This window comes from Anguilla rostrata, chromosome 1 (assembly GCF_018555375.3).
Source record: "Anguilla rostrata isolate EN2019 chromosome 1, ASM1855537v3, whole genome shotgun sequence".
Classification (NCBI taxonomy): domain Eukaryota; kingdom Metazoa; phylum Chordata; class Actinopteri; order Anguilliformes; family Anguillidae; genus Anguilla; species Anguilla rostrata.
In genome coordinates, this window is record NC_057933.1 from 34,801,070 (window position 1) to 34,824,687 (window position 23,618).

Consider the following 23,618-nt stretch of genomic DNA (forward strand, 5'->3'; position numbering starts at 1 on the left):
TGCTCCCCTTGGTTGTTTGGCTTAAAATTAAAGTGTTGCCACACTTGGGAAGTGCCATTTCATTTAGAAACCAGTTTGTCTGACATTTCAGCAAGAGACATGAGCGTTTAAATTGACGGCTGTTGGCGCTTTTAGTTTTCAACTTGCGTATGAAAGTTACTGTTTTGTCTTGTACACTCTAATGTTGGTAATGACCAAAATGCAACATCATAGAACTGCTGTTATCAAGTGAAAGCAATTTGCAATTTCAGATTAGTTTAGAGATAAATTGGTTGATCAGTCATTCATTATGTGCAGTTTAAAACCTGCTTCAGGTATCTTTATCTGGTGTCATGAAAATCTTCCTGTAGTCAAAAACAAGTTTGGGCTTCCCGATGCAGCTGAACTTCACATTTTTGATGAAACTGACACAGCAGTGGAGGAAGACATCCTTCTTGAACTGATAGAGGCCAATCCTGACTTATGCCTGACAGTATGTCACAGCATTTCAGATGAAGGTAGGTTTCATTATTATATCTGTTGTAAATAATCAATGGTCAGGGTTTTTCTGCTGCACAAATATTGTCAAGGTGAGACCCCTTTATGTCCCTGACTGTCTGACTACTGTGACAGTAGTGAAGTAGATGAACAAAGAAACAATATTTAAGCACAGATCAGCATCCAATTGCCAAAACAGTTTGAAAATGTGGGTTTGGTTGTGATTGTCCCATGCTTGTGTTACACAAGGTCACAGTTTGCTATGTCAAAGATGTTGACATTCAGTAATTTTATTTGAAATCATCACCATATCACAAATCATCTCTACTAGTGGCTGTGCCACCCCTGAATAGCACATTTCTAGCAGGTCACTGGATACATTTTCGTAATTACATTTTCCTTGTTTTTAAAGATTTTTCTCCTTTAGATCATTCAACACCATCTCCCCTCACGGATACCACGTCACTTTCTTCAAGTGACAATGACCTCTCCAGTCGAAGAGAATGGTGGATTCCCACAGGCAGAAATATATCCAGCTCTGAAGTCATGAACAGGTCTACCACAGAGGTTTCTGAGTCAGAGGCTGCAAAAGAGGTACTTGAGAGCAGTAGATGTCGTTTACAATTTTGACTCATAACATCATAAATAAAGTGGCAAACTAAATTGAGATTCTCACCAATCAGAGTATCGTGACATTTAGAATGGTGAATGCCAGATTGAGAAAGTTAGCAAACTTAATTTAGTGAGGAAGTAAAAATGAACCCGGGGTTTGGCTGTTTCGCAGCTCTGTATTGTGTAACTTTTCTTTCCATACACATTTATTAAATTAGGTGATCATTCACATACATTGAATGGTCACTCTTCTGCAAGGCCAGTAGTGTAGTTGTTTGACAGGTAGTCAGTAGTTGAAACCAGACTATATCGCTTATTTTGGCTTAACCTGACCCCATTATCAAAGAAAAGTGTTACCAATTTGCTGCTTTACCTGATTTTTTTTCATTTGCAGCACTGCTGTTTTTTTACCTTCCTCTGATGCAGTGAATTACTTTTACCCTTAGTCTGAAAAGACAAGTTTTGGCATATTGTTGTTCAAATGATTTTATCCTGGAAGACTGAATTGTACACTGAAAACTTTTTTTCTCTCATGTGAGTAGATGGTAGAAAATGCCTTGCTTAGGAAACCTGGAGGTGAGGATGTCCTCAAAGAGTACAAGCCAGAAATTTCGCTGAAGCACCGCACCCGGAGACAGCTTGTAAACATATTGGCTAGCCATATACTGAGATGCATGGGTAAGTGTTTCTTAAATAAATTGTTCATTTTAAACCATTTCAGACTGAAAGGGTTTATATTATAGGGTTTATATTAAGATAGATATATATAAATTTGATTGACATTGCAGGAGCACTTCTATGATGGGGAAAAAGGCACAGGATATTTAGCATGGCGCCTCAAGACCATGTCCAGGAATAACGGCCAGTCAAGGCAGCCACAGTGTCTCAAGCACAAGGACCAAACCGCCAAAGATCAGCAGCCACAGTGCCTCAGCAGCTTGATGGAGATGCCTGCAGGGAGGCTATATCATTTCTTGTTCACTCTCCTGATGAAGCAAACGTGTTTCAGAAGATGAAGATGACCTTGCAACATCGCCAGGACCTAGTGCATGACGTTTTTTAGATGTCAAAGGACTAGTGAGTTTTGCATTTATTTTATTTAAACTCCAGTCTTTGAACTCCAGTCTTTAATTTGGTTGGATGTAAGCAGTTAACAATGCACTGACTATTGGCTTGATGTATTTGCATGTATGTATGATCAACAGCTGAATCATACATGCTGCTGTTTGGTGCTGAAACAGCCTCCAAGATGCTTGAGAAGTGTGACACAGCATTCAAGCCCAAGGTTATCAAAGAGACCAAACACCTGACTCAGTCAACCGAGCTGTGCCGACTTCTGAAAGCTGCTGAGAAACTCGGAGAGAACGATGACACCAGTAAGCTACATGACATGCTTGGTTTATATTTTAAATAGGCCTAGCTAGTGCTATTTACTTGGTGCATTCCAAGTAGATACTAATAACTAGTTTTGCCTCATTTTTCCTCCTGATAGACTGGGACAGTGACATGGCTTCTCTGTTGTTCCTTCTCCATCTCTTGCCACCCACTGCTGGACGGAAGAGGATCAAAATAAGTCCCAGTGATGCAGTGGACAAAATGATGCACTTTCACAAGTTATGTATGTCTCATCTGTTAAAATCCCACGAGCCAGTTTTTCAGTTATATTAAACAACTTGCAAAGGCATTTTCTTCCTCTAGAGATGTAAGCATGCAAAAAAGAAAGGACTAATCTGAACATCTTAACGTTGCTAACAATTCCTCAACAGCGAGGACTTCTTGGGGACACATGGACACATATACACACACACAGTTGTTGGCCTGTCATGGCCTGTTTAGCAGCTCAACTTTTCTGGTGTCCTACAGACCCAAGTATGCAGTGAGCAGTTGAAAACTTGCTAGCTGTTCCTCCTGCTGTGATGCTTTAAAGTGATAGTTCAGATTCTTACACGCGCTTCACCGAGAGCGTGTTCCTTCCAAATGAATGGGGAGATACAGGTCAGTATCTCCCCATTCATTTGGGAGGAACATACTCCCAGTAAAGCGCACGTTCTCGCGACATGGGGGCATTTGACTGGTCAAACTGGAGGATCTATTACACTTGCATGGAGCAGCAAATACCACTGTATGGGTAATCTGAACTATCACTTTAAGATGTTCATGTTATTGTTCTGTTTTTCAGTCATGCTGCAGCATTGATGAACACCTGCGGGGAAGAGAGGATATACAACCATACATCCTTGCTGTTGGCCGAACCCAGAACAGAATTGACACTTTCTACATCGTCGTGGACAAACAACTCATCCCCTGCCAAGCCACCAGCTCGTTGGGTGCTTTTGATGAACTGTTTAAATCCCACTATGTGTTCAACCTGTCTTATGATGTGTCCCTGGTCCAGCTCTACATTTTCGTGCAGACAACAGTCTACAACATCGATGTTACAACAACAGATGAGTCTCCAAGAGTTTGTGAGTTTCGGGCAAAACTCTTTTTTAAGTGTTTCATTTGTCAAGCTGTACATGTGGCCTGCCAGTCCTTGATAACCCATTTAAGAATTGATCACAGTTTGTATCCTAGCACCAGGTTTAAGTTGGTTTGTGCACAAGATCGTTGTAGGCGTCAGTTATCAACATATTCGGGTTTCAAAAAACATTTAATTAGTGTTCATGAGAAGGATTTTTGTCAAAGTGGCGATGCAGCTGGGAAATTAAACTGGGACCCAGAAAAGGCTGGCATTTGAACGAGCCGGCATGCTGGGGCGCAGCCTGTACTTCAAAGGACCCGAGAGCCTTGTGGTAAAACAATAAGCTACTCGGATTTCCTCGGGATGAGCAGGCCATTTGGCTCTCTGGACTGTTACCCTCTGGACAAGATTGAGATAAGAGGAACTGAACTGGTTGTTTATGGTTGTGTGAGCAAGTCGTTGGCTCTCTGGAATGTTACCACCTGGATACAACTAAGATAAGGGGAACTAGTCTCTTTGTCTGTGGTTGTGGGTGTGGGTGTTTTGGGGTCATAAAGGGTGAAATGACCGGCCACATGGTGGGGTAACTGCGCAGTGGGCCCCTCTGCCATTAGACTTTTTATTTCTTTTCTGGATCTGGACTTTAAATCATCTGTTTATCCTATTTACAAACCCCAGAAAACCGTACAAACCATGCACATGTTTTAATTGTATTATTGTATTATGCATTATGTAATAATAACATGGATTGCATGTACAATGGTTAAACAGAAGGGTATTTTCATGACAACTGCACCATAATATTACATCCACTTGGCATGTTTGGTATGTACATGTTCACAATAATTTAAGCCATTGAAGGAAATATGTTTCATACCAAATAGAATTTGAAAAAACATAGTTTCAATAACTCAGGAAAAAACTAACACAATGGAATGTCCTCTCTGGTAATCATCTCCTTTTCCCCATTTCCCCACCAATTGTTTTAACAACTGCCTCCAAAAGGTGGGGGCCGGAATTCGAGATTTATGATTCGGCCAGTTTAATTTATGGTAATGCCTAGACCAAACGCGGGATTTGGCTTAAAAGGAAGGGAGACAAAGCAATCGAGGAAGATCGTAATCGACTTCCCACCGTGCACATACTATGTGCACTGTGTGTAGATAGCCAAGGAAGATCGCAATCGACTTCCCGCACTGCGCATACTCTGTGTTCTGTGTGTAGCTAAACAGGCTGGGTAAGAACTCTTTTACTCTGTATTTATGTTTTTAACCCTTATAATTGATTTGGAATTGAAGATAATAACCTACCTGCCTGTTAAATAAATTCTTCTGATTTTAACTTGCGTGGTCTTCATGACTCTAATCCATTTTATCTTCTTTTCAGCCGAAATTCCGTTTAAATACTCAGGGGGGCAATTATGACTAGGACCTACTGATCAGGGGTCTAGTACAGTAAACGTCTTTAGTGGGGTCTTCAAGTTAGATAGGTGACCACGATCTGCCTGTTAAGGGATTGGTGGTATTGGTTCTGGTGTTTTGGCTTAAGAGAACCCATGGGCGTAGTACGCCGGTTCTTGTCAAATTCGCCTTAAGGAGCCCGATAGATACGCACCGTCCTGGGCTCATAACTGTCGATGCACTATCCATGTAAGCCAGGCATGGAAGGCATGTATTATGGTGGTCAGCCTCCTACCCTCTGGATTCCTCGCCGAACTGAGATTTAACAATAATGCTAAACCCGGGAGCATATATTGAGGAATGATGGCACAAGATAGAGTCGAGTGTAACCACTCCCAAGTTCCACGTATAGTTAACCCCAAATTTTAAATTATCATGTAAAATGGAGTCAGATTAACACGAGAGTAAAACATAGTAACTGTTACGCTTTCTTGCTGTAGTCACGGATAGATCGGGTGTGTTGTTCCCGCGTATTTGTGAATATTCTGATGCTCCCATTGGAATATTGACAGTCCGGCGACAGATCTGATATATCTCTGATGACAACATAGCCCCGTTTCCGAACGGAGAGTAACCAGAGTGCTACTGATCCGTTTCAGGCCAGCTTTAAGCGGGATATGAAGCAGCGCCTTCATATCTAACCCGTGGCAACAGAACCAGTGCATTCTTAAGTATAATTGTGCCCTGTTCTTACGAACAGAGGAAAAATAACTAACATCTCGGTTTTGAATCACACCAGCCAAGGGAGAACACGCGATACCTTCCCCTCCAGCTACAAACCCTCATTGGTCTAGCTGTGAGGTGTTTACACAGCAAACTCAGTCATTTCAAGCTCATTTGGAACTTGTGGAACAAGTGTCAGGCAGAGCCCAGAGGCTGGGTGTTTGTGCTTCAATTATTGCTAAACTCCAAGGAAGTGGTATGGCAAATAGTGTTGTTTCAACAATTGTTAGTGATTTGTAAGAACTTGCTACTGGACTGCACTCCCAAGTTAAGCATGACATACTGTCTGCTGTGCCTAAAGATGATCCTGTAAGATCTACATTAGAAGAAGGTCTTGAGAATTTTGAAAACCCATTTGTTTAGCTTTAATTCTGAAACATTTCAATGAGGAATGGGGGGTTGTGGAGCCAGTAAAAATAATGTTAGGAGTTTGATTTGATACAAGGTGAAATTAAAAAAAAACAGGTATTTATGATCAAGTCCCAGTGAAAGACACTTTTGTTCACATTCCAATTTTGGAAACAATAAAATGTATGTGCCGCAATTCTGATATTTGTAAACTGCTTGGGGAACCTTATGTATCAAAAACCGACAGATATGAAGACTTTTGCAATGGAAGTTGTTTTAAGACACATCCATTGTTCTCTAAACAACAGACTTCTTTACAAATTCAGATGTACTATGATGACTTTGAAACTGCTAACCCACTGGGTTCAAAACGCCGTGTTCACAAAATAGGTGCTCTCTATTTTGTCCTCAGAAATCTGCCACCAAAATTTAACTCTGCTGTGATGAACATTCATTTGGTTGCACTGTTTCATACTGAAGATGTGAAAAAATATGGCTTTGATCCTATTCAACAGCCAATGCTTAATGACATCAAAACACTGGAGAGTCATGGCCTTGATTTGCCTTTCTCCACTGAAAAAGTCCATATGTCAGATAACTGGGGACAACTTAGAGATGCATGCAATTCTGGTTTTTACAGAGTCTTTTAGTGGACGTTATTTCTGTCGTTTGTGTTTGATTGAAAAAGATGATGTCCAGAATGTTTACAGTGAGGATGACCCCAAGATAATCTTGCGTGGAAAAGAACTTTTTGAAATGCACTGCAATGAGTTGCAATCAGACCCACAGAAGTCATCCGCGTTTGGTTTAAAGCAGAATTCAACTCTTAACAGCCTTCAGTTCTATCATGTTTGCCACAAATTTTCTTTGGACATAATGCACAACATTCTTGAAGGGATGGCTCAGTATGAGATAAAGTTACTGTTGGATTATCTCTCAAAAAATGTTTTGTCAAAACCTGATCTGTTCTCTAGAATTTATGCTTTTGACTATGGGTACTTGGAGCGCAAAAATCGTCCTACAAGGATTAACTTGGACAGTAGTGGCAATAATATAGGACTCAATTCCATTCAGACTCTTTGTCTTGTAAGAAACATTCCTTTACTTTTTGGTGACATTGTGCCAGAAGGAAACCAAAACTGGATTGTGCTGCTGCTTTTACTACAGATGATCAGCATCATATTTTCTCCATCTCTTACACTAGGCATGACTGTACATTTAAAGTATTTAATAATGGAACATCATGACTTTTTCAAACAGTTGCATCCAGATAGAAACCTGATCCCAAAACATCATTTTATGATACACTACCCGGCTTGTATAAGAAAAATAGGACCCCTAATACATAGCCTATGTGGAGCATGAGATTTGAGGCAAAACACAGGGTTTTCAAAAATACTCTTAAAAACTTCAAGAACATCACGAAATCTCTTGCAAAAAAACATCAGATGTCCATAGGATATCATTGGGAGACATCACCTTTAAACCATATTGAGTATGGACCCTTGAAATAATTTAATGAGGACAATGAGGTCAAAAGTGACATGTTTGCCCAAGCCCTGCATGCTGCTGTACCGAAAAACATCTTCTCTACTAACTGGGTTAAAATCAGTGGGACACAGTACAGGGCGGGACTAATCATTTGCAGTGAGATTGAACATGAAATGCCTGTATTTTGCAGAATAATACAGATACTTTTAGTCGACAGTGTTATCTTCTTCCTAATGAACAAGTTTGTGGTTGACCATTTCAGTGAGCATTTTCATGCCTACCAAGTATTTGAAAGTGATGAGAAAGATGTTATCAAAGCAGACAGTCTTGTAATGTATAAACCCTTTGACTTACAAAGTGCTTATGGTGGAGATGAGAGCCTATATATTTTACCTTTATTTTCTTTGTAAATGTGCATATATAGTTAAGTTGTGCCCAATCCCCATGGTGCTTGGAAGATTTTTTTTTCTGAATAAAAAAATGATAAAATGAGTTTGTTTTAATGATTTATTATACTTGTTCACTGTTAAGTCTTGTGGGTCAACCCATTTAAACTTTTGTAAACACAGATAGTAAAGAGATTTACAGCATGATAATGTTCATACTGTTTTCCTGTAGCCTTACAGGTGAGTTGAGAAGCATTTTCAGATTTGGTGAGAACATTCATGGTGGGAGTGCAGTGCATACATTAATATGGTGGTAAACACTTCCGAAGTTAGAAATGAACACTCCTAGTGAAAGGGAATAACACAATTTAGTGTTAAAAATACACTTTCATGTGTCATAAAACAACACTCTGAATGTTAGAAATTAACACTCCTATTGAAAGGGATTAACACAATTTAGTGTTAAAAATACACTTTCATGTGTATCTGAGTGTCAGATATTTAACACTATTAAAGAGTTAAAATATTAACACTATCCAAAGTGTAACTTTAACTCAGAACCGGTGAGAATTAGCTATATAAACACTGGGATAGTGTTAATTTTAACACGACGCGAGTTGAATTAACACTGAGGATTTTCAATGAGACTTCCTCTGTTCACAGATAGGGCTCGACAATAAGGAGTGTCCACAGGCCCAGGGCCACTATAGTTCAGGCCAGTTGAATAATCTGTCACTTGCCCAATCGGGCCAAGCCTTATCCGGGTCAAAGAGGAAGCAATGCTTTTTACCATTCTGGAAGCTACAAAATAAGCTACACTATAACTTGATCATTTGCTTATCAATACCTAATGTTACAGTTTGATCATTCATTAACATTTTATCGAAACCTTTTTATAAATAACTTATCACCATCCTTTCTCTACTGAAACTTGCTAATCAATAACAAGCATTGCAGCTTCATTCAGGTTGTACTATCAACTTACCAATAATTAACCTAAACCTTAGGGGTTGATAATTAATTATGTGTACCGACTAATTAACCGTCTAACTGATTTGTCCAAGGGTGGGCATTAATTCTTAGTAAAGGCACACCTCAGCCTTTTAACAGTTCTAAAATCAATGTGCTACTAAATCCAGCATTCCAAAGCAGTTAAAACAGCAACATTATTCTTTCGATTTTGAATTGTTGTTACGTTCCTCCCCTTTTCAATGCCAAATTTCACAATTGATGGCAATGTTGAATCACGGTTAAAGTTACTGGCTTCATTTAGGGTTGCCAACCATCCCGCAAAATACTGAATCGTCCCTTATTTGGACAGTAGAATAGGCGTTCCGTATTTAACTCATGGCTATGGGACGCATTTTCTTCTGTATCTTTGTAAACTACTGTGTTTATAGTAACCACGGTTTTGAATATAATTCAGTAGTTCGCTAGCTATCTAGCCAGAATAAAAAGCATGCCGTGAGACCATTTTGACCTAAAACCCAGCTGAATTTTAATATTGGCTAGGTGACAAGTGACGGCAAACCTATCATAAAGCCAGCTGGTATTCAAACCCAGTTTCAGAGGGTCTTGGAAAAATGCTATGTTTACACTGCATGACTGCACCATTTTAAAAAGCAAGACAGAGCTAGGGAGATTAATTTGATTGAATTATGGTTTCTTGCAGTTTTCTTAAATAATGTCATTAATTCTATGGTATAAAACAAAAAGGAACTATTTTTTTCTTGATAGAATTGTTGTTTTCATAGAATTAATGACCAGAGGTTTTTGCTTAACAATGGTGCAAATAGAACTACCAACTAGAGTTTTTGCATAACAATGGGTCAAATAGAACTACCAACAAGAGTTTTGCTTGACAACGGTAAAATAATCACCACTCCCGTCGTACATTATGTTTCAATAACGGGACAGCCCACTGTGGTTTATTCGTTACTTAAATTGCAAGTGTCTCATCACAAAATGCAAAATCCACTGGCAAATGAGAAGTCATCTACAAATTCAAAACCCACAGGCAAATGAGAAGTCATCCATTTCGCATCTGTGATTGGTCGAAACTGCTAAGAAAGATGAAGCTTGTTCATTATATGGTGCCGGTAATTTATGGACAGATTTTCATATTTAATAAAGGACAAAAAAAAATATTTTGATTTTAAAAAGTACTAAAGGATTTTAAAAAGTGTGCATGTATAGCTGCTTCCGGAACCAGCTCACTTGTGTTTATTGATGATCTAACAGAGAGTGGGCAGCATTCTCAGCATGAATTTGGAAGTGTACAAAGAAATCATCAGCCGGAGCTTCATTGGAGCATCCATCCTTCAACAAAACAAACCCCAAACACACTGCCTATGCAACCAAGGAATTCATCAAAGGGAAAGGTTGAAAGTTTTGGACTAAGGGTGGGTTGAGTAGTTTGTAAATCAATGTCATGAGTTTGTGTGTCACTCATTTTTATCCAATCAACACAAAAAATCTAAGTTCTCAAAATGTGAGAATACCATGTTATCTGTCAACAAGATGAGGATTAATTGAAATGTGTTTATTTTTCTGAAACCAGCAGTTTCAATTGTTAACACCCTTTTTTGACGTCCGGCAATTTATCCAACATGAAAAATATATTTATTTGATTTAATTAGGTAATTATTATCAAAGATATCAATTAGCCTATCAATTAAATCACCAAATTGGTTAACAGGCAGAGCAAACTGTTGGATCATTATCAAAATGTACAACTCAAAACCAGATTAAAATTAAGAAATTTTAGTTACAAAAAATAGCAGAATATTCAGCATATATTCCAAAAGAACCAGATATTCTGATGCAGGCCTAGATGCAGGACTCAGATGCCCACTACCAACTGTTGCAAAATTCTTCTCAGGTAACCCAAAAGTGACTGCAACTAAAAGAAAGCCACATATTTAATGTAGACATACTGACACACCTCCTCTGACACACACTCACACACACACAGACCCACACTCACAGACACACACATTCACACACCTCCAATGTGCCCCCCCCCCCCCATTCCTGCTCTCCAGGCTATGCAGGCCAAGCACTTGAAGTTTCCTATGGCTGAGAACAGCCAATAGGATGGTGAATTACATGTATAACATTTCAATAAACTATAACCATTTTGATATAGTGTCTTTATGAACTAAATACATACATATTAAAATGAAAGATTCCAGGAATAATAGGCTAAATATTTAAGGAAAATTTCCTGAAAATTTTCCTAGCCCTGGTTTCACCTCTGAAGTGGTCTCGTGGAAGTTGACCCTGACTGCAGCATTTATTCTCACAACAATATTGCGTCATCAACAAATTATACTGCACCTTTGGTTCAGGCTCATAAATGCAGCCATGATAATGCAGTCTATTCTCCACAATGCAGGGGCGGCAAAGTCCTATTTATACAATTACGTAGGTCCAGAAATTTGTTTTATTAATGAATTGTAATTAGATGATCATGTGCTTATTAATGACATTTAATTGTATTAAAAATAATCAAGTTACCAATGTGACATTTTCAGTTTAATACACTGTTACAGTGCCATCAGAAAGTATTCAGACCCCTTCAATTTTTCCAACATTTTGTTACGTTAAAGCCTTATTATAAAATTGATTTAATTAATTTTTATTCTCATCAATCTACACACAATACCCCATAATGACAAAGCGAAAACAGGCTTTAGATAGTTTCGCAAATTTATAAAAAATAAAAAACTGATATATCACATTTACACAAGTATTTAGACCCTTTACTCAGTACTTTGTTGCATCTTTGGCAGCGATTACAGCCTTGAGTCGTCTTGGGTATGATGCTACAAGCTTGGCACACCTGTATTTGTGGTATTTCTCCCATTCTTCTCTGCAGATCTTCTCAAGCTCTGTCAGGTTGGATGGGGAGCTTCGCTGCAGTTATTTTAAGGTCTCTCCGTAGATGTTCGATCGGGTTCAAGTCCGAGCTCTGGCTGGGCCACTCAAGGACATTCACAGACTTGTCCCGAAGCCACCCCTGTGTTGTCTGGGCTGTGTGCTTAGGGTCTGTCAGACATGCAATTCACTATTTGGCTGTTCTCAGCCAGTGGAAGCTTCAAAGTTTTCGGCCAGCATAACCTGGAGATAATACAGAGCAGGACCTGGGGGGCTTACCATCTGAGGTTTAAATCTGTGTGTCTGCGTGTGTGTGTGTGTCAGAGAGGGTGTCTCTTAGGGCTGGGCGATATGGACAAAATAAAATATCACAATATTTTTTACCAAATACCTCAATATGAATATTGTGATGATATTGTGGGGATGACTATTGGTACTTTCACAAAATTACACAATGAGATTTTTGATAAATAATCATCAGTAATGCCTATGTAATAACTAAGTGGGTAAAGGCAAATAATAGAACAGCTAGAACAGTCAGGTAAGTTCAGAAAATTACATCACTTTACTGTAATGCTGCCATTAAAACCAGGAAAAGACTTATGCCATATCGATATACAAAATCCCAGACGATATGTAGTCTCGTATCGTGATATTGATATGATTGATATATTGATACCAGTCATTTTTTTGTCAAAAGCAGATAATGTTCACAGTTTATAAAAGCCATATAAAGGATAGGCTATACGTTTCTTTTAAGTGCAATATTTAACATTCTTTAACATAAAACAAGTAGGTAAAGTGCGGAAAATTGCAACAAAAACAGTCCATTAATGGGCAATATTACACATTTACAAGATCATATCTTGGAAAATCCCGGCCAGACTACAAAACCCCTGAGCATGAATGTGCCAATGTTTTAACATGCAGAGTGTCATTAAAGACCACAGCTGTCCTTTTTTTTTAAGAGCTACCACAGTGGTGACAAGACAAGCTGATTGCAGAACTGACTCATTGAGCCTAAAGTCTGAGTGCAGTCTGTTTACAATCAATTCTTTGGGAACTACACTAATCTGGAAAATCATGAACTATTTTGCAGTATTCCACAGTGTAACTCCATATTCCATGTTACTTATTGTTACTCAGTATTTCACAGTATCCAGTACTCTACTCAGTATTTTACAGTATTCAGTGTAACTCAGCATTCAGTGTTACTCAGTATTTCCCTGACCGCCATGACACGCTTTTCTCGCTACGTTACGTGAATAAGTTTCAGCTTTCCTCTTCTTTTTACGCCCTGAAGGAGATAACATCATGGGCTCTTCAGTTTGGTCCAAATAATCCATCTTTAAGCAAAAGTTAGTTTGACTTTGAACCAAAGTTACACCGAAATTCACTTTCAGTCAGCACATCTCCTAGTCGCGGCCATATTGCGTCACCTGACGGTTCGTTGATCCGTGCCCAGGTACGGTACACAGTGTTCACACTAATCAAGCGAACTGGACTTCGGGGTCAAGTGTACTCGGATCCAGGCCTGGGTCCCTGATGTGAAAGCCTCCTAAGACCCTTCTCCCCGATTGCTTAGCTTGGCCGGGCAGCCAGCTCTAGGAAGAGTCCTGCCGGTTCCAAACTTCCATTTAAGCCCTTAGTGCACATGCCAAATATGACCAATCATTGCCCATTTAGGGGGTACCCTATTTAAAGCCTTATAACTCCCGATGTGAGCATCACAGAGACTTGAAAAATTGCTTAAATGAAGCATTTACAATATTAATTTTGATTATTTCTTCCTAAAATATGAATATAAACTAAAGTGCCACAAATGCAATTGTCTAGGCAAAAAATCAAAAATCTATTTGCTTTTTTTTAGTTTGCAATAAAATACTGAGAGATTGCATATATACAGCAGGTTAAACCATACATGGATCCTGGATCAAAAACTTCTTGACCACACGTGTGTTAAATCTAAGGATGGATACGCAGAACTACCAAAGATCTATGAATCAAAAAGTAAGCCGTGCACCCAGTGTCTCCAAATATATCCAAAATGTCTAAATTATGCATTGCTGTAAATAATAAAATAATCATGTATTTCAATACAAATTAACTGTTTGACTGAAGAAACTGTTGCATAATTTGGGAATTACAAGCTTTCCATCAGTACAGTGGTTTAAAATATATAGGGGTCTTGAAACATATCCAAAATCTCTCCAAAAATGAATAAAATGCTTTTTGTCCATTATAAAGCATATACATGTGCCCCTTATGAAGGTTTACGTTTAAACATTAATATCAGATTTAAAAAATAATGCAAAAACATTATCACACAATGTGGTACAGTACCGAAATGTGTAATCCTGATCTCTCGTATGTGTTTCTGTACTCTACAGTATGTAATGTTTTCTTGTATGGGGATGAGACAGCATTAAAACAATATTCAATATTCACCACGTTCTGGCAATGTTCCAGTTGAGGTCACATCCGGTATACATTAAACACAAACTACTGAGCAAAACCAATGAACGCTTACATTACAGTGTGAAATATCCTCATTATAAAATAGCACTAACCTATTTAAAGACACTCAATTTCAAAAATAAATAATATAACCGAAATATTTTCAGCAGTAACACATACATTTGGATGATGAAATCTTATCTGTGTTCAGTAGATAAAGACAGAGACAGAATGAATGCTGTCGCTCCCCAGTTCTAACTTAGCCCAGAAAACAGTATATCAGCTAGGTCTGTCAGCAAACATATGCCTTAGCCATGCTCAGAATTTCTCAAGAACAATAGTATCCCCCAAGAAACAAAGACATCAATAAAATTTTGCCAGATGCAGTGTCTTTTACTGCTACCACAGACTGAATGTGTAATGCAGCTATAATGAGACAAAACTTTCGGTTACGCTGAGCAATAAAACGCTATTCCAAAAGTAAAATTGCACATATTATACATTGTTACGCCGGGCACCCACCGCACGCGTCGCGTAAGCAGCACGGCGAAGCAGCATGACGCGGCGCGTAGCGTGTCTCCACTGGTTCCGTTTGTGTCGCGCAAAGGCTTGCTTAAAGCTCTATATTCCTAGTAGCTCTCGCAGTCTGCAGTGGGATTACATCGTGTATTTCATCAATCAACCATTGGGAATTCCGGTGTCGTCTTGTTTTCACGTCAAAACATTTATATGATCATATTTAGTAAAATCAGTTAATCGTCAAAAAGATAGCATAACAGTTTAAACTTGAAGGGATATGAACACCGGAAGCTTTGAAGTACAAGTGCAATAAAGGCTTGCTTACAACTTCATTTATAAAATAGGTGCATTTTCATCGGCAAGACCACTAAATCTGCACTGTGGATTATCTGATTTTTTTGAAAGCACGGCGAACGAAGACATCGGAAAAGTCAAATAGGCTGAGCAATGGTTGGTTAAAAACTACCTTCCAACACTCGAGCTAACAAACTGCTGCTCGGTGCATTCACTTCTACATCATTCAATAGGCTACGTCTTTCTGTGGTGTATTTTCAAATTTACCCCGCCCCCTCCGCAAAATAAGATAGTGAAACTAAGTTTGCCTTTTTCCCAGGTTCCAGTTTTAATTTTTTTTTTCCTGCCAGGACAATAGAAAAACGAAAAGGCTTGTATTTTTTAGCTGCTTATAAAATATCTGGTGTTTATCTGGTTTTACCTTTCTCCACTACTGCAAGAGGGAACTAGGGACACCCCCCCAGTAATATAAGGATGAAATAAATCAGAGCATGTATACCTAGCATTTTAGAGCATATTTCTGTGTATAAACAGGCCATCGTGACGAGCCGAAAAAATAGAACCGAAGCGAAAAACTACGCTTCAGTTTGCGTGTGTCGCACGAGCTTCGCAGCCGGTACGCGACGCGTTCGCATCTGGTGGAGACTACGTCGCCCGCTGCCGTTGTAATAACAGTACTTCAACTACGCTTCAGTTACGCGCGTAATACGCACGTAGTACGCTCGTGGTCGATACGCGTGCGGTGGGTGCCCGGCTTTAGAAAGCTCATTCTGTCACCTATTGGATCTATTAATTGTCGATCAAGCCAGATTGTACTGCAAAGGACGACAACACCAAAAACAACGTGTGGTATTACGCACAGCTACTTAGGAAGGTACCCAGGCATCACAAATGAGCGTGTATTTCACAAACGGATTGTCCAAGACAATATATGACCACTCCGTCTGGAAAGGGACATCTCTACGCGTAAAACCAATGGTAAGGTTGTATATTTATTCCATATTTAGTCACAGATATTGACAGTAGAATGACATGGTATAATTTTTGAAAAATTCCTCTTGTTTATTTCAGTGTTCAGTGAGCAGCGCTTTTCACAGCTGTAATGGCATACCTTGTTGGCTTTATCTTGTTGCTACAACAGAATACAAATTTTAGTGGTAAAATAATATTTTCATGTATGCCCAGATCGACACTATTGTCCAGTGTTTCATGCTTGGGGGGTGTAGTTAAAGATGAGACTGCAGGGAGGGGGTGCTTGATAAATGTACAACCAGCGTGACAATGGTGGCGCTGCAAAACTCCGTATTCGGCAGTCGTTCTGAATCGTCTACTAATAAAGCTAGAACACCTAGTTTGTGTTTTCAACTCATAATTTGGTTGCAGGAGCTCAGAATGTCTAAACTGAGCAACCTAGGCATGCCGGCGTGCCGACCACTAGCGGGTGTGCGCTAAGTGGTTAAAGTCCATTGCTAATTATACTATGCCCAGAGTTACAGCCGTACTTGAGTCCTTTGCTTTGGGTTGCTTGTTGAAATGCTTCTTGGTTTCCAGTGCAAAGTCCAGTGGGACTTCATGGAAAAGGAGAAGCCGTTTGCCCTTTTCTGGTTCCAAGACACGCAGCTTGATCCTTGTCGCAGGCCGCTTTCCTCGTGGCACTTGCTCTGCAGGATACGTCAGTCATGCGTGGCTCTCCTGGTTCTTTGACCACCGCTAATCATGTAGGAGCGCTTCGGAGCACCTCGTTCCTGCTGCGGCTGGTAGCTGAGGATATACGCGCCTTGCTCAGTTGCAGGCCTTTGCAAACTCTTCCTGGCATGTGGACTCACACGAGAAGGATACGAGAGAAGGGTGGCAAGTCCAGGGAGAGGAAAATGAAACAGAGAGTGAAACAACGGCAACCTTTCATTGAAGGTTGCACGTTTCACATTTACAATAAGCCAATAATGTAACAGGAAAGCTGTGGTAGGAGGTATGGTTAAATGAGTCCATCTGAGGAGGACATAAGGGCTTTGTAGTTTTGTGTCATTTGTAGTCCATGGTACCTACTAGAACAACTGAAAGTGGCTTCAGTGAAGGCCTGGAAAGGCATTTCCACAAAACACACCAAATGTCTGCTGATGTCAATGGGTCACAAACTTGATGTAGGTATTACATTTAAGGGTTGTGCAACTGAATATTAGTCAATACTGCTCTTTTAATTTACTTTTAACTTAATCAGTTAACTTACTTTTGCATAGCTGAAAATGGGAACTCAACACAAAAAGAGCTTTTTTGTAGAATGATAATACATGTACACATGTAGAAACCATGAAATAAAAGCTGATCTATTTTGTCTCATATTTATCTTTGAATCTCAAATCCAAATGCCTTAAGTATATAGAAAAACTAACAAATTTCACTCTAGATTTCCCATACTTGGAGGGCACTGTAGCCATTTCCTTAAAACAATGTTTTACATGAAATGTAGGTTAGAAGAAGCCATTTAAAACAGAGAAAAAAAGCAGACACACAATGTACTGTCAGACATGTAATTCAACATTTGGCCGTTCTCACACTTAGGAAGCTTCAAAGTGCTTGGCCAGCATAGCCAGGAGGTGCCGAATACGTCGATCACAATCAACTGGTCGATAACAGAGGCCATGCTGGTAGATCGCCCTGTCATTTTCAAGAATGAGTCTAATTCCTCCCGTTTTCATCCCAGTTCCCTACGGCTTCTGACAGACAGGTACGCTTGATTGACGTGAAATGTGGCCAATCTGCTGCTGTTGAGACCTTTGTTACATTAAGCATGTCTATTCATTCGTGGTATGGTCACATAAATGTCCAATATTATGTGAAGAGTTATTATTATTTTTAGAGTTATTTCTTTTTATTTTGATGGTGGTTCCTTGGTTGTGTGTTTTTAGTTGGTTTCCTTTCATCCTGTGGTGCTTAAACTGGAAGTGGGCAACACTTTGGCAAGGTCTGGCTTATTCGTCTCTCTCTCTCTTTTCTGGTTTTTCTAAATCAATTGTTTAATGTTTTCTATGTCTTCTATTTTGTAATTTATAAGTAGTGTGCCTGCATTCAATAAAGAATGAATGATTTCAATTCATTAATCCAATTGATTGTTTCGTATTCAATTCAATTATTTAATCTTAAAACCTTATATAGAACTTGCTTTGACTTGTTGGTTGATTCCACCAGTTTACTGTAGACTGATCTATCAATGAATATGGCGATTTAATTTTCAGCAAAATTGTTAAATGAAATCACATAAAATATATATGTTGGTTAAGTGAGGGGTTCTAACATGCAATATCGCTTGTGTTCAATATAGTCCTGAACATTTTAGCAAGGGCATTGACTGTTCCAACCGCTGGATTCAGAAAATAAATTTCTTTGTAATTAATACGTGCTTGTCCCACAGAGTTAAGAGAGATCTTCCCGGCAGAGGCAAATTTGCATATATATTTTTTAGCTGCGACCGCAGCTCTATAGCTCTGTCTGTCGGTCGGCCGGTTAGTTGGTCGGCTGGTTGGTTGGTCCACAGAAAGTGTCCCACCCTGTAGCGGCCACAGTTTTCGCCCCAGGAGGCTGAAATTTGGCATGGACGTTGGTCATGACGGAAGGTAGAGCTGAGTAACTTTCAAGGCCGATTGACCAAGAGGGGGCGTGGCGATGGGCGTGGCCTATCACAAAAAGGCGCATAACTCTTGAATGGATTCACAGATTTGCACAAGATTTTGTGGAAAGTTTGGTCATGAGCCAAAGAAGAGGTCACGTTTTTGTGTGAGGGTGTGTGCGTGGATGCATGCAGAAATGGATGCATGCGCGTGTGCGGTTACAGCTATTGTTTTTACACACCCACCACCAAATGGCAAATATGAGCACTCAAATCCATAGCTAACTGTACACTTTGACCGTGGGACTCATAAACAACCTTGCGGTCAAATGACCACTGCTCTTATTTTAACAGGAAATGACCACTGCTCTTATTTTAACAGGAAATGAAACCCATAACATTTTTGTGTGTACCCATCCATCCATTATATACCCGCTTATCCTGAGCAGGGTCGTGGGGGGTGCTGGAGTCTTTCCCAGTGTGCATTGGGCGAGCGGCAGGAATACACCCTGGACAGACCGCCAATCTATCGCAGGGCACACACACCATTCACTCCCACGCTCATACCTATGGGCAGTTTAGTGTCTCCAATTAGCCTTCCTGCATGTCTTTGGACTGTGGGAGGAAACTGGAGTACCCAGAGGAATCCCAAGTGGACACGGAGAGAACACGTAAACTCCACACAGAAAGGTGCCGCCCAGGATGCTCCACGTGATTAATGGAAAAGAAACACCCATCTGGTCACAGGCATTTATAATAAGTACACACCAGATTGGTCTGTGTGGTCGGCTATTTGCTATTTTCTGGGTGTTAAGAAACAAACAAAAAAAACAGCTTTGCTCATTGATTTGGTCATTACCACAACTCCCTTCACAAAAAGTTACAAAGTTGCTTGTACGTGAATGGTCTTTTTTCATGAATAAAACCGCATGCTTCACAAATCATTTACTCATGTACTTCAATTATTCTATACCTCTGTTACAATCAAACCTACTAGGTAGTATAAATGTAACATTGGACTGCATGTTTTTGGATTTAATTGTTTATGACCTGATCAACTTATGAATGTAAATGAAATGACTACTGACATTTAGTTAAGAACTGTTTAAAATAAAATTCCATATTCAGCTATGCTAAATATTTTCTGAGAACATTCAGGTAAAAACTCACAGAAACAATAAGAAAATGTTTTATTTGCTCAACTATTTGCAAGAAAGCAACTGACATTATCTTAACTAAATTTCATTTGAAGATTTATCCTGCACCACACAGGTTCCTTTTATTCCACAGATGAGTAATTGGAGGTGTAAACAGACAGAAGCTTATGCTCTGAAAAAATACTACTGATTCTTGGAGTTCTGTGACCTGCCAGCAAGCTGGATACACATAGCCTGCATGTTTCCCCAAAATTAACGTTACATGAAAGTTTTCCACCCCAACTATATTCACAACCATGTAGGCCTATTTTGGGCTATTGGCCTCAGTGCTCCGAGTTTCGATTGCACTTTATGAATGGGCAAAATCACTTACATTTGGTTTCACCAATATCAAAAAGGTCTTTGATTAATTTAATTTCTGTTGAGTTTTGATTGCTATACCGTACACTGAAAAAAGTTTTCAGTGAATTAACTTAAAAGTTTTACTGTGTGGAATAGCATACCCTCTGTGTCATATATCTTCTTATTTGAATTCCATCTACATGTATGGAAATGGATTGTGCCAAACTTTTTGTTTCCCCTTGAAAAATATTCCAATGATAATTGTCATGCAAAATGTTTGTGTAGCTAAATAAACAGCAGGTGCTGTGATTACAGACTGTTGACTTTTGTGTTGTGGAGAGTATTTTACAACCTACAGGCTAGTGCTTGTTACGATATTTGTACTTGCTCGGACAATGCACTCCCCCTTCCTCTCATACGTGTAGGCTATGTGTAACAATTTTTAATGCACCCAGTGTCTGGGATTTAGCTTGTTTTCAAGTTTTGTAAGAAATTGATTTTGATGAAGAGTGTTTTATATTAGGCCATGTATTGCTTGAAGAGATATAGACAATCAGGTATGTAGTGTAGTGCTTATTATCTAATAAAGAAAAATGAAAAAATAACTGAAGAGCAAAATATCAAGCCAAATAGATAATTAAAAACTCATTTAACACTTTGAGTTAATAAGGCATCTTGCAGGCACATTGATAAAATTCTAAAATGTAAGTGAATTTTATGTGCTTACAGTATAATATGTGCAAAATTAGTTTTGATAGTGCTCTGAGTGATTTCTCAATGTGTGTGTGTGGAGGGGGGGGGGGGGAGCTCTGACCACAGAGCTCTGCAACAGATACACTGAACATCTCAACAAAGGGATGTGCCGAGCTGTGGAATTGTGAGGTGGACCAAGTGGAATGTAGGGCCGTAATTTCATTGCAGCTTAAATTCATCCCACTGTGGTAGTTCTTTATCTACAGTGTCTGTGGTCTTTCATTGTTGTTTCAATGAAATCCTCAATATCTTGGTTTGAGTGAATGTATCATCAATTTATTCACGGTAGCACAATAGCCTACAATGTGAGATATAGTTTATTCAATATGTGAGTTGTTTTAACTTTGTCTCACTAGGTTTTAGTCTATAGCAGGGAGGTTTTGGTGATTTTTCAGTAAATATATTTAGACAACATTGTATTTATTTATTACTGCACTCTGTGTAATAAATGTAATAACTGCCCCGCCTTGGTGTCTCCATGGGTTGCATGTGTGCATGTGTATAGTGACCATTTGTAACTTTATTTAGTTATAGTTAGTTATAGGGGAAATACTGAATGCACTTATGGTTATTATTACAATACAAAATCATGATTTCCTCCTGGTCTTGCTAATGTGTTTAATATGCCAGAAATCTAGTTAGCAAAACTGTTCATTTCATGACCAAATTATGAAAAAGTAAATGAAGGTAGATGATAACAATAATTAGTCAAGTAAAAACATTTATGCAAATAGCCAAAAAATGCCTGAGCCCCCTCGATCCCAGGCCATGATTGCAACCCCCTGCCCCCAAGGCCCCCTAGGTGGAAAAAAATATCTCACCGTGGACATCTGTGTACGGTTTTGTAATCCGTACCTGTGAATTTGTAATATAAATTACAAATATAAGTCTGCTGCTGTTTTACTAAACCACACTACAATACTACGTTCCACTCATATGCCCATATCCAAAGAGGTTTTGAGATTTATATACTAGGCCTATATACACATGGAGAAAAAAAACACATGTAGTGACATTCATTTCAGATTTGAGACTACAGAATATGCAAATTACCTTAAATAAACCCGCACCTGGCAACCCCTGAACCAGCTCTGTATCTGGATAGCTGCAAGGTTCTCTTTATATCGGTAGTCCTCAGCAATCCTTGGATAGTTGAACAAATACAACAGAAATACAGTTACCAATTACATAATTGCATAGTTCATCACCATTTATAACGTGCCACATGTCAAACATTAATTATAAATACTGTTTCAATGAAAAAATATGAAATACTGTTTCAGTGTTTTAAGAGGTTTTGAGGTCTTGGCTACTTAGCTAGCTCGCTAGTTAATTAACTTATATAGCTGCATTTGTAATATTTTATGACATTACCATTAATTTACTTAGAAATAAAAATAGTTGTTACGTTAGACTATCTATCAGACTGTAACCAGCCGCTGGCTAGCTGAAAGCAAACTAAGAATATATAAAGTCAAGTTCCAATATGCCCCCTATCATGATACCTATTATAAGCATATCAAATGACACTCCCTCAACCCAAAATCCATTTCCTAAATTACCTGTTTCTCCTAAAAAACTCTTCTTTTATTTGCAGAAACTGATCTTGTAGCCTCACAAAACTGGCCATATTTCCTAGTTTATACTTGTGTCCATGCCAACGGAACAGGTTAAGTTACCAGCCTATTCAACGGCGATTTAAATTAATTAAGACAGATATAAGAAATAACTCCTCTATATATATTTTTAAAAACAATATTTATATATAACGGAATAAATTCATTCATTCAGACACGCTCTGCAGCAAATAGACATTATCACTGTTATTTAGGAGAGTGTTATTTGGTGGTGCATTCCAATATCCGGTTTCTTATGCTGGTGCCTTCTGCACTTCCCGAGTTTTTTCAACTTCAACAGGTCGAATGCAGTCACTTACTTAGTAGTCTATTTCGTTCCGTGCGTTTTTTCGGACTCTGAGTTGGCCAGTATGTCAGCCTAACACGAAATAAGAAAGCCATAGCTGTTAGCTGGGTTTAACGTAGCTACCATGGAATAATTGTAAAGAGCGCATCGCTGGCTAGTTGTAGCAGGACCCACCGGTAAGTTCGTCGATAACGTGAGCTATGTCTACATTTTAAATGTAATCGGCTGGTGCGACTTGACAGAAATCCTTCGTTTGCTCGCTTGTGTGTGCAACATGGCAGGGCCGTTCAAATTGTTAGCTACCTCGTTTAAATACGAAATAAACTTACAAACACCAGTAGCGGGTCCTCATAGTTTTGATTGCAGTGACTAAAGGTTAACGTTAAATGCACAGCTTAGGTGAGGTGGCAGGTGCTAGTTATTGCTAAGTTATATTTGGCAACTACAGCAGCTAGTAAAACTAGCTAGCAATATGATAGATGGCTCTTCAGTTGAATGGTACTGAATAAGTGATTATCCAGCTGCATTCCACAGCTAGGTTTAATTTTCTTTTTGTGTAAGCTAATACTAATAATAGTAACATTACGGTACTTTGGCCACTTAACGTTTTGTTCTAGTTGTATAAGGATGGCTGGGTGTTTTGTGATTGCTAACAAATTCTCTCACAACTCCTAAGTCAAAATTTAATGACAAGTTAGTGTTTTTACAAGTGTTGTTAACTTGGCGAAACTA

The 23,618-nt window shown here is 39.0% G+C and overlaps 1 protein-coding gene across 5 annotated transcripts in view; it reads right to left on the minus strand.

The window, feature by feature from the left end:
* Positions 1–23,341, minus strand: part of spata17 (spermatogenesis associated 17) — a 168,619-nt gene extending 145,278 nt beyond the window's left edge. For 4 of the 5 annotated variants that reach the window (XM_064335821.1, XM_064335843.1, XM_064335828.1 and 1 more), the window contains exons 1-2: positions 22,526–22,845; positions 22,017–22,106 (exon numbers count right to left, since the gene is read on the minus strand). In XM_064335821.1, the coding sequence (XP_064191891.1) occupies positions 22,017–22,106; positions 22,526–22,593 (158 nt within the window). In that variant the 5' untranslated portion in view covers positions 22,594–22,845. Of the gene's footprint in view, positions 1–22,016; positions 22,107–22,525; positions 22,846–23,215 lie in introns of those variants that run through there. The other variant, XM_064335834.1, reaches the window with a different exon arrangement.
* Positions 23,342–23,618: the final 277 nt, after the last annotated feature.